Genomic DNA, 14,448 nt, shown 5'->3' on the forward strand with positions numbered 1-14,448 from the left:
AATTATCTGATGGAATCATAAATGGTAAATGTTAACATTGATAGTCACAAGTTCTATCAAATACGGGCCTGAATTAGAAGTAAATAATGCAATAAAATATTCTCAATTATGGGATATATAATTTTATTGATTTTTACCTAATTTTCAAAATATCAACATAATAAATTGGCAGCAGCAGACAAAATTAGAGGCTAGAGCCCTTAGCAAATATGGGCTTACCGCCAGGGTTTTGCAATGGCCACACAAATAACATTTGAGACCAGATAATTCTTTGTTATGGGGGGGAGGGCTATCATGCGCATTATAGGATCATTAAAATGTAGCATATTTTTAGCAGTATCACTGGCCTCTATCCATTAAGTGCCAGTACCACATCTTCAACTATGACAACCAAAAAGTCTCCGGGGTTGGGTGGTGGGGGGTGCATAATTATCCCTGATTTGATAACCACTGGCTTATAAAGAACTCTGTGATCCCAAAACATGGTCTAGCTATCGTATAGACTTTGATTAGGCAGGAGAAGTATTATTGTATTATGAATTTAAATGATCTTAAGAACATATAAAAATTTCATTCATTACTTGAAATTCCTAATTCCTTTTAACATATCTTTTTATATATTGTAACCATTACGCACATATTATTTTTTATGTTTTAAAAAATTTAACATTTCACAAATATTTCCATGTAGTAACAATGATCTACAGATATTTTATTTTACTAGCTATATGATATACCATTGTGTTAGTATTACTGTTTGGTTAGTCATCTCCCTACTGTTGGACATACAAGCTTTTTCCAAATTTCCAATATTAGAGGTAGTCTGTGGAACACACCATTGTGTAAACTACTTTTTTTGGGGTTGTGTAAGGGTGAAATGGGTATAATAAATGTTAAATCCCAAACAGGACTATAGGATTAAAGAGCATAGACAATTTTATAGCTTTTTTATATACTGATTATGATATTTAGAAATATTAAATCCTGCTCAGTGCAGAAGTGCTTAGTTGCTAAAAGGTGTATTAGAAAAGATGTGCTCTTATATTTTAATTTTAGTTTATCTATTTGATAAGACTAACATTCCATCATTTGTCATAATAAAATCCAGACAAGGTTTCTTTTCTTATAAGATTTTTTTTTTTGCCAAATGTTAATTTTCCCTTATACCCAATCTTTTTTTTATATCCTTTTAAAAAAAATTTTGTTTTATTGCTTAAAGTATTACAAAGAGTATTATATATGTCTCCCTTTTTTTCCCCCCCTTGACATTCCCCCGGCCTCCCCTACCCGCTTATACCCAATCTTTACACAGATCTTTGCTTATTAAAAAAGATGGAAACCTCTTTGAAAATATAAACTATCACATAAAACATAAGGAAATAAAGCCAATGCCCTAGCCAGTTTGGCTCAGTGAACAGAGCAGACCCAAGGACCCCGGGTTTGATTCCGGTCAAGGGCACATGTCTGGGTTGCGGCTCGGTCCAATGTGCAGGAGGCAGCCAAACAATGATTCCCTCTCATCACTGTTGTTTCTCTCTCTCTCTTCCTCTCCCTTCCTCTCTAAAATCAATATATATTTTTTAAAAAAGGAAATAAAGCCAGTATGAAAAAAAAAGGGTCACATGAAACACCCAGAAATATAACCATTTCTGTATAAGCTTGGCAAAATCTTCCTAATTTTGATTTAGAAAGCAATAATGTTGAATAAATTTAAAATACAACAGGATCAGACAAATTCATTAATACCTTTATTCTATCTTTCTGGAAAACTAATAAACTTCCTAGATAGAAAAATGATATTTTCCATATAATTAAGCAAAATGCAAATTATATCTCAACTAAAACTACAAAAATAATAAAATGTTATGATTTTTCCTTTAGCTTACTAAAGAATCCTATGATCGAAATAATGAGAAAGAAAAAATTAGAGGACTTTGTCCAACTACATACCTCTACCTCAACCAGTTGTTTGACTTTAAACGAATCTCTGGTAATTAGGTATAGCATCTCTCTAGGATGTTAAGCCTTTTTTTGAAAAAGCTCCTAAATGAAGTATGGGATCAAGTGAACTAGAGCAAACTCAAGAAATTTAAAGCATTTTTCTCTCCTCACATTATTAACCATAAATAGAACTAGCTGTCTTGCAAGAACGAGTAGTTCAATCTAGATTTTAAAAGACTGTACATCTTCCAATACGATGAGTACCTCAATAGCAAATAGCAAAGCCTCTAAGTGGTTAAGAAAGATATATATACATACATATATATATAATTTCATTGCCCTGGCCAAGTGGCTCAGTTGGTTGGAGCGCTGTCCCGCACACCAAAAGGTTGCAGGTTTGATCTTCGGTCAGGTTATATAAAGGATGCAAGTGATCAATGTTTCCCTCTCACATCAATGTTCCTCTCCCCTAAAAACCTTGGGTGAGGATTTTAAAAAATTAATTATTTTAAAAATAATTTTAGAAGGGGGAGGAAAAAGAGAGAGAGAAATATCCATTTGTTGTTGCACTTATTTATGCATTCATTGTTTGATTGTTTTATAAGCTCTGTCCAGGATGAAACCCACAACCTTGGATATTGGGATGATGCTCTAATCCAGGGGTCCTCAAACTACGGCCCGCGGGCCACATGCAAATACAAATATATTATTTGTTCCCGTTTTGTTTTTTTACTTCAAAATAAGATATGTGCAGTGTGCATAGGAATTTGTTCATAGTTTTTTTTTAAAACTATAGTCCGGTCCTCCAACGGTCTGAGGGACAGTGAACTGGCCCCCTGTTTAAAAAGTTCGAGGACCCCTGCTCTAATCAACTGTGCTACCCAGCCAAGGAAAAAGTTTTTTTAATGGAATGTTGAGCTAGGGCGAGGAAATGGGATAATTCTTCCTTATTGCTTTGGTAGAAAAACGTGTCTGGAAAGGCCCTGCAGAGAAGCTCCCTAAAGTAGCCAAGTGTTTATATGAATCTATTTTAAATCCTCTCTCACATATATAATTTCTACCTTTAGTAATGGCATTTATGACAACTGAATGTTTATATAGAATATACCTTCTTTGTTATTGGAGCCATTATTGTAAATGGGAAAGTTTATGATAATAAGTTGTTTTGACTCTAAATATTATTTTAGTTTTGGCAGTGATATTCTCTTATGAAGACCAATATTAATACTTTATTCATCTGTCAATAGTGAAGGAAGCTCTCGAGGCAAAGAATCAGTCAAAATGGTTATTACCATCACCAAGTTCAGGCATTTCACTAATAAGAAAGTCCCTCAGGTCCTTACCATGAACCCACTTCCAATAAATGTGGTTACTTGCTTTGTAATCCACAGTATATATCAGGCAGGGCAAGTACATGGACACACACACAAGAAATGACAGATTGACAATGAAGAGACAGAACAAAAGCAAAAATACAAACAAACGAAAACCTTCATAATACATAGCATAAAGACCTTTTGGTATATGTTTAGTTACTGATATTAACAGATTTTTAGGGCATCAGTACAATTATGGATATTCATAATGATACTTGAGTAATCAAGAAAGGGTTAAATTGTGTTCAACACAGTACAAGGAGGTAGGAAATTTTCCATTGAATGATGAATTTCAATTATGTAGAAAATTCAGTTATGTGGAATACTGTATTCCAAATGATACCAGACAAATAAACTGGTATTCAATATTAACATAAACATTCAATAAAGTTAATTCCTGCAACTAATATTCATCACACTCAGTATTAGCTTTTGTAAAAAAAACAAAAAAGGGAAAAAGAAATGATACTGAGATGCCAACTTTTAATCGTATATTTCGTTTAGAACGCTATGTGGCCATTTAAGTGGTTGGGATAAGCTGTTCATGAAAACCTTTTAGGCAGCCTATACGTTGGTAATCTCAATAAGATTATCCCTACTAAGTACAATTCCAAGAACTTCTATTTCTTGAAGAACAGAAATCATATTTTAAAACTGATATGCAAATACCAGGAGTCATGGACAAGCTAAAGATTTAGAGACATGAAATCTAATCAATTAAAACCTACATGTCCCCAAGGACTAGAGTGCTAAGTATTTGTAATTTATAGTTTTTTTTCACTCTTCTACTTGTTCCTGTGAAGGAAGGCAATATGCTTATACCTCATAATACCACATGGTAGTGAGGTAGATGGCTTCACAGAAAAACTCTAGGATGTGTGCAGAAGTCTTTTTCTCTTACAATACATGATATAAATAAGTACATAAATCAATTATGCTTAAAAACAAAACCCTAATTTATAATATGGGAACAAATTAAGATATATTATGTTTTACTAAAGCATAAAAACCAATTAGCAAATTAACTTAACAAAATTCTGTTTGGAGTCATAAAGTATAGAAAATAATAAACACTAAAATAAACAGCTTCTGCAAAAAACTGTAACACCCTGATTAAAATATTATTTATTACAGAACATCAGTCCTTTATGAGCATGTAACATCAAATATATTTTTGAAAACTTTGGCTGAGGAGAAATAGTCTAATATAAATGTTGTTTGTAAAATATATCACAGAAATAAATTTTAGAGCAACATTTGGTGTTCCATATCGAGAGAATATCCATATGCCAAAAGTGTATGTGTGTATATATGAAAATAAAAGATTCTAATAAGGGTATAAATAATTTTTAATGAAATACTTTTATAATATATATTTTTTGCATTCTCAGATTATACATTGAACATAATATTTTCTTGTTAATTGATGACTATCATTATGAACATTATTCTGTTCGATTATAGCGATATTCTCAGGGGTATCACATGAGGGACTTCGGATATGCTTAAAGCTGTTTCACTTCTGTATTAAAATAATCTTGGAAGGTTGTAATTTTATGATACTTCAGTCTCCTCCCTTCAGAATGCTACCAATATGTCTTTTCTAAATAGCATATAAAATGACTACTATAAATCTGTTGATATAAAGCTTGCTATATCACTAACTTTATTTTATACATAATTTTAGATTAACAGGTTCTGAGCAAAGACCTAAAAAGGGCTTCATGACATTTGTAAGGGATAAAACAAAGGGATTTTTAAAAATGATGATTGATTTTCAAATTTGTGAAATAACCGAACTATGAATGCCAGTTAAATAGGTAGTATTGATTAAATAAATGAGTGTTTTACCAAGTATTGAGTGAATAAATATAATGCCCCTATACTCTATTCTCAAGAACAATATGAAATAAGGATTAATTTAGAATTTAGAATATATAGTGAAAGTTAAAAGACCTTTAGCTGGCAAAGATTCTTAAGACATCTTTAGGCATGTATCAAAAACATCTGGGGCAAGATTAAACAACTTACATCTGTTATTTATGTCACAGCTAATTAAAATTTTATGTTACTAAGCAATAAACTTCCATAGAAAGCACATAATTATTAAGAATATTTTCAAGGTAAGCATTACCCAAAAAACAACCAGTCAGACAACGACCAACCAGTATATTGGGAAATATCTAAAATTATACCTGATATAAACCAGGCAAACAAAATTAATTTACTTGCTCCGGCACAATTTTTATCTATTAAAAATAAAAAGCAGACCACACAGGAGAAATAAAAGAAACAATGTTTCTATTGTTCATTGCAAATTTTTATGTCATCCAGGAGAACAAGATAAAAAAGGCTTTAGAAAAAAAAAAAGGAATAAATTTTTATGCTGACAATAATAGATAGAACTTTTGGATCAACACCTACCGATTTTTTTCTACTGTTTTCCAGATCTTTGAGTTCATTCTCGATTTTTGTGATTAAGTCCCTGAGTTCATCAAGATTAGTGCAAATAAGCTAAAATAAAACACAAAAACACAGCTTGATAACACATAATATAAAACACCCAAAATGTGGTAACAGAAGTTGTTTCAACACACACTGAATTCACAATTATTTGTAATAGCTAAAACCAAAGAAAGCTCTGCAGTTTATACTTTAAAATATATTTTTATGATGTATGAACTTCAGGCTTAGTATAAAAATAGCTGAAATTTCAACATCGGTGGTTTCACCCCTCTTCCCTATCCCTCAGTTTGCTTTAAAATACAGGTAACTTTAACATTCTTAACTTTCAGCCCAGAATGACAAAGATCTGGAAACTCACCCTAGATTTCACGGGTTACTGAATCACCTTTTAAGAAATACTTCACCAGGCAGTCTCCTAGTAGGTGAATAAATGCACCCCTGGAGAACTGTCATACCTTTGCTTTGGTTTGCTAACTACACAATTAAACAAGCGTTATTTATTGGTGTTGGGATTGCTAATAAAGGACTTCAACTACATGTGATATATTCAAAGATAAAAATGAAATTAAGTACACATTCTTAATATGATCTTAGTAGTCCTTTAGTAAGACCATCTCCACACATTTCCTTTCATAATTGTGTGGCTCATTTTATTTTACTTGGTAATATTAAAAAATGGCCAAAATAACTGGTTTTTAATTATTAATAATCAAACTAGTTTGACTTAATTACTAAATTTTTAAACTGTAAAGTGTCAGCAACAAATTAGTAACTACATTTTAGTTCTTGTAAAATTATACTGAGTTTTTCCAATTCATTTAATTTTCTTAATATTTTTCCTAAAATAATTTAAGCTCATATTTTAAAACAAAACTACAACCACCTACAGAGGAAAAGTTTTAGATTAATGAAAGTCTCGCTGTAATGTTTATACTGTGTGATAATTTTTAAAATATACTATACTTATAAAGCTATTAATTCACTGATTTATCAGCCCTTGTTTATTCATTAATTTATGTGTAAGAATATTGTTTTCCTAAAAGGCATACTTTCTTTTAAAAGAAACAAATAAACAAAAATGACAAAAGGAAAAGTGTTACAGTAAGATCATTCCTAGTGACTAACGAATAACTAAAATGGGAGACGAGGAGCCCCTTAAACTTCCTTTATTATTAGGCTGAATTATATGAAATTGCTGATATGCCTTTGATCTACAAAAATGGCAATATGGCTCAACCTAATAGACTAAGGAAAATTTATCACAGATATTATAAATTATAATTAGTATTAAAATACCATTATTAGAAATAGCTACATAATTTCAAACTCACAGAACTGACAAAGCAGGTAAGATTATATAATTAAGTAACTCAAAACAATTCCAGAGTAGAAAACAGTACATAATATATTAGCAGGACAGTACAACTAATATTTATTACAAACTACACATTCCCATTTGCCAGTCTAGAGTTATGGAAGAAATGCTGATAGTCAAGCAGTGGAGTGGTTAATCATGTAAGCGCCTCAAGAACGAAATTGTCTTCAATTTCTATTAAAGCCTAAGAACAATGTTGGCCTTACACCAGATTTTTAGTGAGAATTCTAAACTTACCACTATATAATCTGCTATTATGACTCTCATGTAAAATTTGCCCCACAGCTTACAGATGGTTGGTTAGACCCCTTTTCACTGAACTTGGTGTACTAGTTCATATCATAGCAAAGATTTCTAATTTGCACATATAGCAAAGCTCAGAAGAATTTTCACTTGCATCTTAGCTGTCTCATTTTACAAAAAAAAATATAGTTTTTAGAAACTTATAATTACAATGAAAACATATATTCCTACAACTAAACATACCCTAAAAAAAGTAAAGATCTTTTAATTAACAATTAGCCATGAGGTCAACAAATATTTATATTCAATTTAAAGGAATAAATAACAGTTCTGAAGTCAAACCATGAATGATTTCCACAGTCTACGAGCTATATAAAATAACACTTTCAAGTGGCCTCACCAGTTATTTAGTTGTACTAAATCAGTGCTCCTCAAACTTTAATGTGCATAAGAATCACCCGGGAATCTTGTTAAAATGTGGTTTTTGATGAGGTCTGAGGTGGGACCCAGGATTCTGCATTTCTAACAAGTTCCCAGGTATGGTCTTCAGATCACACTTTTGAGCAGGAAGTTATTTAATGATTATGAATTACAAAACTGCCTATCTACTGAAACCTATGGTACTAAGGAGCTAATGAATATGAACATTCATAAAGATAAATTTCCAAACAGGGGATGGAATACTGAATTAAATGCACAATGAGAAGACAACTGTTTCTTAAAATAACTGACATGAGTTTTAAACATAAATTTTGTTGAATTTGAGAGTCAAAAGTTTTAGCAATATTTACTTTTATATTATCTTAAAATGACTTAATATCTCCAGAACAATTTATACCCTTTATCTATAATAATAAAAGCGTAATATGCTAACTAGACCAGACGTCCTTCTGGATGACCTTCTGGACAAAGCCACGGTGGCAGGGGGCAGAGGCAGCCACCGTGGCGGCGGGGGCCAAGGCAGAGGTGGTTGCCGCGGCGGGCGCAGGCCGGGCCCCTTGCACGAATTTGGTGCACCAGGCCTCTAGTATATTAATACATACCTCTCTCTACATAAATTTGTATTACATTCTAACATATGGAAAATAGGGTCAAATTAAACTATTACAAATTCTTGTATAGGAATATAATTCTAATTTTGTTACTAATATTGAAAGAAAAAATAATTTGATTTATGCAACTGTTATAGTTCTTCTGATTTATAAAGTAAGGCATATGTGTGGCCTTTAAACTCAACTCAACTTCAAATGATGCTTTTAAAAATACAACCAATCCAATAACTAAAGTTTGCCTTAATAAGGAAAGCAGATGCATTTCTTGAATGAAGCAAAACATCTTATTAAAACCTCTTTCTCATTACCTTGAATTTGAAAAACATATCTGAGGCTCAGGACCTCGGAGGGGCTGGGGGAAAGCTCCACAGCAGCTCAGATTACAGTTGGACTGCATTGCCAAGATTCATGACAGTTTTCTGTCACACTGCAGGGGTTACAAGAAGAGTTTTATCCCCCAAGAAAAACCTCTTTAAGGCAGTCCCAATCTCCCCTCAAGTTAATCTTTCACTTGATGCAATCCATGACCCAGCCACAAGCTAAAAGGACCAAAATATGTAATTTGGTCCAAACCTTGGCCCAGGCTAAAAAGGTGTATACATGCTAGTTAAAACTAATAGTTACTAACCTAAGATAACACACTGGTAGGGAAAACCACAGAACCTGGGATTCATCCTTCTTCTATTATACCATGTTCTTTAAAGGGTCTTTCTAAACAGAACAGAACAAAACAAAACAAAATCTAACAACTGGAAATGTATTATAGTTTTAGGATTTCATTTACATCTAACCTTTTACTTCTATTAAATGGCAAATATTAAAAGGCCTGCTCTTCAACTCAAGCAGCAGAAATGTGTGTGCGTAGTAGAGGAGAAGTCCCATAGAGATCAAAAGAACCCTATTACTCCATCTCAGAAAAATTACAAAATAATTCATTCCTTACTTTATTACTACTTCAAGTTAGAAATTTTGCCCTTTGGGTTATAAACTCAGTAGGTTTGAGAGATATGTACTTTATATATTCCAAAAGGAGTAAGGTAGCATACAAAAATAAAACAATATAGTAAATTGTATTAAAAAGCAAAGGGATACAAGGCAGAAAAGTCAAAATGAACAGAACCAAATGAAATGGATCATGTTCACTACCATTCTAATAAAACATTCCTATATAACTTACTATGAAAATTGTGAGCAAAACACTACACACATGGTGTAAATTAAAAATTTATACTGTACTTAAGCTAAAATTATATTAGTATCTGTTAAAACTGACAGGAAAATTCCTTCTCACTTCTTATGATCACCATACCAGCAATAACGAGTTCTTTAAAACTTGCAAATAAGAATATCTTGTGTGATGTAAAAAATAAATCTGATAAACAAGTTAAAATATTTTTTACTACTATATGATTAAAAACAGATGTTTCTCTCAATGTACTATGTATATTTAAAAATTAAAAGAATTTTAAGGTGTAAGTAAAAACCCATGCTATTGAAAGTGAAACAAAAAGCTGAGGTTGGAAATACTTATCTTAAGAGGTAGCAATTCAAAATAATAATGTAATCAAAAGATCCTTAACATAGTGAAGCATTTAAAACTAATTTTAATTTTGATCCCAATTTGTTACATTAGGGCAGTACTTTATTTCATATTCCTTAGTTTCTTCATTGGTTAAATGGAGAAACATAGTTGTTTTTTTAGAGGTATTAAGGTTCAGTGAGATGCTTACATTTTAAAACAATACTTTTACTTAAAGTCTTAGCTGGATTCTGAATTTCCTCTGCAAAGCAGCCTTTAGGATAAATGACATATTTTTGATTACCAATAAAAAGCGGAGTCATGGTAACTAAGGCTTTTAAGCTATTTTAAAAACTTGTTTTAAAATAACTTTAAACTTATTTTGACTTGACACACTAAGGTTTTAAAATACTTTCTAAAAAATAAAATACTTTCTATGACTTTGTTATAATTATGTACAAAATGAGAATTCATATATAAGATTTATTTCTCAATTAAACAAATTAAAGTAAAAGGCTTTTGGTAAAAATTAATTTTATTAAAATAAAGATATTTCCTGCCGAAACCGGTTTGGCTCAGTGGATAGAGCGTCGGCCTGCGGACTCAAGGGTCCCAGGTTTGATTCCGGTCAAGGGCATGTACCTGGGTTGCGGCACATCCCCAGTGGGAGATGTGCAGGTGGCAGCTGATCGATGTTTCTCTCTCATTGATGTTTCTAACTCTCTATCTCTCTCCCTTCCTCTCTGTAAAAAATCAATAAAATATATTAAAAAAAAAAAAAGATATTTCCTAATTTTTTGCAACTATTTGACTAAAAAAAATTTGACAAGTTCCCCTATATGCCAAATGTATAACTCAACTTAACACTAGAGTAGGGCTGAGCATAATTTTTTTCTTCTGGTTAAATATAATGATGCAAATAATATTACTTGGTTCTTTTCACTTTTCAAATTCTTATAAGCTTAATCATGAGATTTCATGATTTATGATACATGACCAAATCGAAGATTTCTTTCAAGGACTTAAGCAGCTGGAGAAAGTGGTAAAGGTCTAATAATACATGCTCTTGAGACAATTCCTAATTGATTTTCCTACTCATGACACAGTATTTTTTTTGTCTGAAGCATATGGCATGTTTATTTGAAAAAAAAAAAAAATAATACCAAGAGAGAAAATAGTAAGCTCTATCATTTAATCCTCACAACAACCTTTTGAGGTAGGTACTATGATTATTCATTGTACAGATGAGGAATTGACATTACAAAGAGGTTCAGTAACTTACCTAAGTTTCAGAGTTAATGGTAAAGTTGGCATTCAAACCCAAACAGCCTGGTTCCAGAATCCATATAATTAACCACTATGCAGATTACTGGTAAACTCACTGTATCAAGGATGAAACCCAGGAACTTTCATTTTTAATAAAGGCATCAGATTATTTTTATACTATCTAAAGTTTGAGAACCACTGACATCACTTAGGAAAAAGTGGCATAGATATGGATAGTCCTTTTACAGTACACACAAAAGAATAAATTAAATCCACCATTTGAATATCTACAGTGTAAACTTTAAATAGGGATGGGATAATTATTTTCTTAAACTGAGGTATAGATATTAAGTAGGTATATAAATAAACCTGGATTCTTTTGGACACAAATAGGCAGACAAGTTTGATTTCTAGTTTAGTTGAGGTCAAAATAGGATTCACTTTAATTCATTAGGACTTAAAAGAAAGCATTTTAGAATATATACCATGAAGCAAATCTTCCAGCTAACCATTTCTATATAGTATTTTTATGTTTAATATTAGAAATGTGATACTTAAAACAACTTGGATAAAATAATTTGCAGAATCTGAGGTGTTAAGTGTCACAATGCTAGAATTTTTGTGAAGGAAATAAATTCACTTCTTTAGTAAATAATGATCAGTCTTCTTACATGTGGAGAACTTCCAAATAATTAAAAAAACAAACTTTACATAAAATTATTTTGAGGCAAAACTCTAACGAAGTTTACTACTGACTAATACTATCTACTACTCTTTGCTTATTTGAAGCAAATGACCTATTTCCTGGGAGACAGGTGTCAATTTCCTTTATGAATAATACCATGGTATTCAAATTGTAAACTAGGCATAAGAACTACTATTGTCATAGTCTATTTCCCATCTTTAGCCCCCCCCCCTTCTCTCTCTCCCCCTCCCACCCTCCCCTTTCTCTCTCCTCTCCCTCCCTTTCTTCCTCACTCATTTATTTAAAATAGCACAATCTAGCAAAACATGTACTTTTGACCTTACATTTCTGAGAGTGTTAAGTACATGGTTAGTAACTGACTAAAAGCCTAACTTAAGATAGTGTTTTTAAAACTCTTTTGCTCACAACCCATGGTCAAAAATACATTGCATGTCAGTCTCTCTCTCTCTCTCTCTCTCTCTCTCTCTCTCTCTCTCTCTCTCACACACACACACACACACACACACGATTAAAATCAAAGTTTCATGAAACCATATTACCCTTACTATATTGAACACACTCTTTTAATTTCTTTCTATTTTAACTTTGTTAACTTATAAAAGAAATGCTGGTCATGCAATCCACTGATTTCATGGTTTACTAATGAATACCACCTGCTTATTTTAAAACACAGTCTATGTCAGTCATTACATATAAAAGTCCATCCAGTAAGATAGGAATGGAGACAAATACCAACATCGGGCCAGAATACTTTGAAGGATTGAGGGAAAAAATGAGTAAAAGAAATAGCAAAGGCTAGTATGACAACAATGGAAGAATGATAATATACTATTATAGCATTTAAAAACATGTACAAACAATGATAGAAAGGCCTCTAAATAAAAAGTAAATACACATTTTACTGAATAGGCTAGAACCAAGTTACTTTGTTTTAAAAAATCATTTTAAGACTCTATTTTAAAATACCAAGAGAAAAACATGTTTCTTTCTTTGTTCATTTAAAAATATTAATTTAATAGAACTATATATAAAAGTAAATGTGTAAATGAAAGTCTTCCAAGAACAATTAGAAACTTTACCAAATAATAACTTCCAAAGAAACACTCCCAAAACAGAACTTTTACTGAAAAGTAGGTGTATACATTTTTGGATATATGTAACTGTTAAACTCACTTTACGTACTATCAATATTTTCAAAATTACTCCTTTATTTTCTTCTTTACTTAAATTGACTCACAGAAACTCATTTTAACATCATTTTTATTTGTGGTAATGAAGTATTAGGTTATAGAACTTTTGGAAATGAACTGGACACACTAATACAAAGAAATTTTTAAAGAAAGAATCATTTGCTGAAGAAAACATCTTTTATAAAACAGGAAATAAAAATATTTAATTAGGGAGAGATTCTGCTTATTCTAGTATCAGCTTCAAACAAAAAACTCTTCATATAGTCACATGGTAGTCATATAATTACTTTTTTCTTCTTGCAGAAATGTTTAAAGACAACTGAATTAACCTTTACTTAATATTCTTTCTAAAGTTTATAAATAACTAAGAGTTAAAAGATTTGTTTTTTATATTAACAATTCAACCATTTCTACAGTGCCAAAATAAATAAAAATGGATTACCTTGGCAATATTTCCATGCACATATATGGCTTGTTCTTGGAAGACTTTCATTTACACGTTTACTTTTATATATAGTTCTATTAAACTACTTCTACAAAATAGTATAGTATATAAAAAAGAAATTTCTATCAGAAAAAAATAAGAGATAAAAATTTGTTTGAAATACTAGCAGATTAACCCCTAAGTACCAGCTATGTCTGTACTTGTAGGGAAAAAAGTCACAGTTGGAAACATTTCATTGAAAGTATGTGTGTGTTACGTGGAATTTAGCTAATTTCTTTACAAACAATACAAACACTGAAACAAAACTTTAAAAAAAATGTTGAGAGAAAACTAAAACACTTACCTGAAATTCTGGTACAGTAGGTAACTTTGTGACAGTTTTCCTCTTCTTTGTGATTGCTTTTTTAGATATGGATTTTTTTCCTTTCAAGATTAAAAGAGAAAAACTTCATAATGCTGTTAATATTACCCTTCACTAACAAAAATATTACATAGAACCTTGAACGTTAAATTATAATAGATGGATTCCAGTGAGTCAAATAAAAATGAATCAAAACAAGTCCTAGTAACAGCAAACATTCAACTATAACTACCTATAACAGACACATAAACAAATGCCATATTCTTTATATAAGAACCAAATTATTACAATCTCTGATGTGCTGCACAGTATCAGAATTTACTGTAATAAGTTTTATCAAAAGAGTCACATTACTACAAATCAGTTAAAATTTAATTCACAACTTAAAATGAGGTCACATAAGGAAAAAAAATCTTACCTTTAACAATAACTTACGTAGTCAGGAACCTGCATAGAATTATACTCTGAAGACTATGGTCTATTTAGCCAACCCAATGTAAAAATCCTC

At 31.4% G+C, this 14,448-nt stretch overlaps 1 protein-coding gene across 4 annotated transcripts in view; it reads right to left on the reverse strand.

Moving 5' to 3' along the window:
* The window catches only part of BRD10 (bromodomain containing 10), a 96,410-nt gene that overhangs the window by 25,795 nt on the left and 56,167 nt on the right, over window positions 1-14,448 (reverse strand). For 3 of the 4 annotated variants that reach the window (XM_070431632.1, XM_070431630.1, XM_070431629.1), the window contains 2 exons: window positions 13,923-14,002; window positions 5,742-5,831 (listed from right to left, as the gene is read on the reverse strand). In XM_070431632.1, the coding sequence (XP_070287733.1) occupies window positions 5,742-5,831; window positions 13,923-14,002 (170 nt within the window). The remainder of the gene's footprint in view (window positions 1-5,741; window positions 5,832-13,922; window positions 14,003-14,448) is intronic. The other variant, XM_070431631.1, reaches the window with a different exon arrangement.

The sequence above is a fragment of the Myotis yumanensis genome, unplaced genomic scaffold (assembly GCF_028538775.1).
Source record: "Myotis yumanensis isolate MYYU_CA2020_CCGP unplaced genomic scaffold, mMyoYum1.0.hap1 SCAF_12, whole genome shotgun sequence".
Classification (NCBI taxonomy): Eukaryota; Metazoa; Chordata; class Mammalia; order Chiroptera; family Vespertilionidae; genus Myotis; species Myotis yumanensis.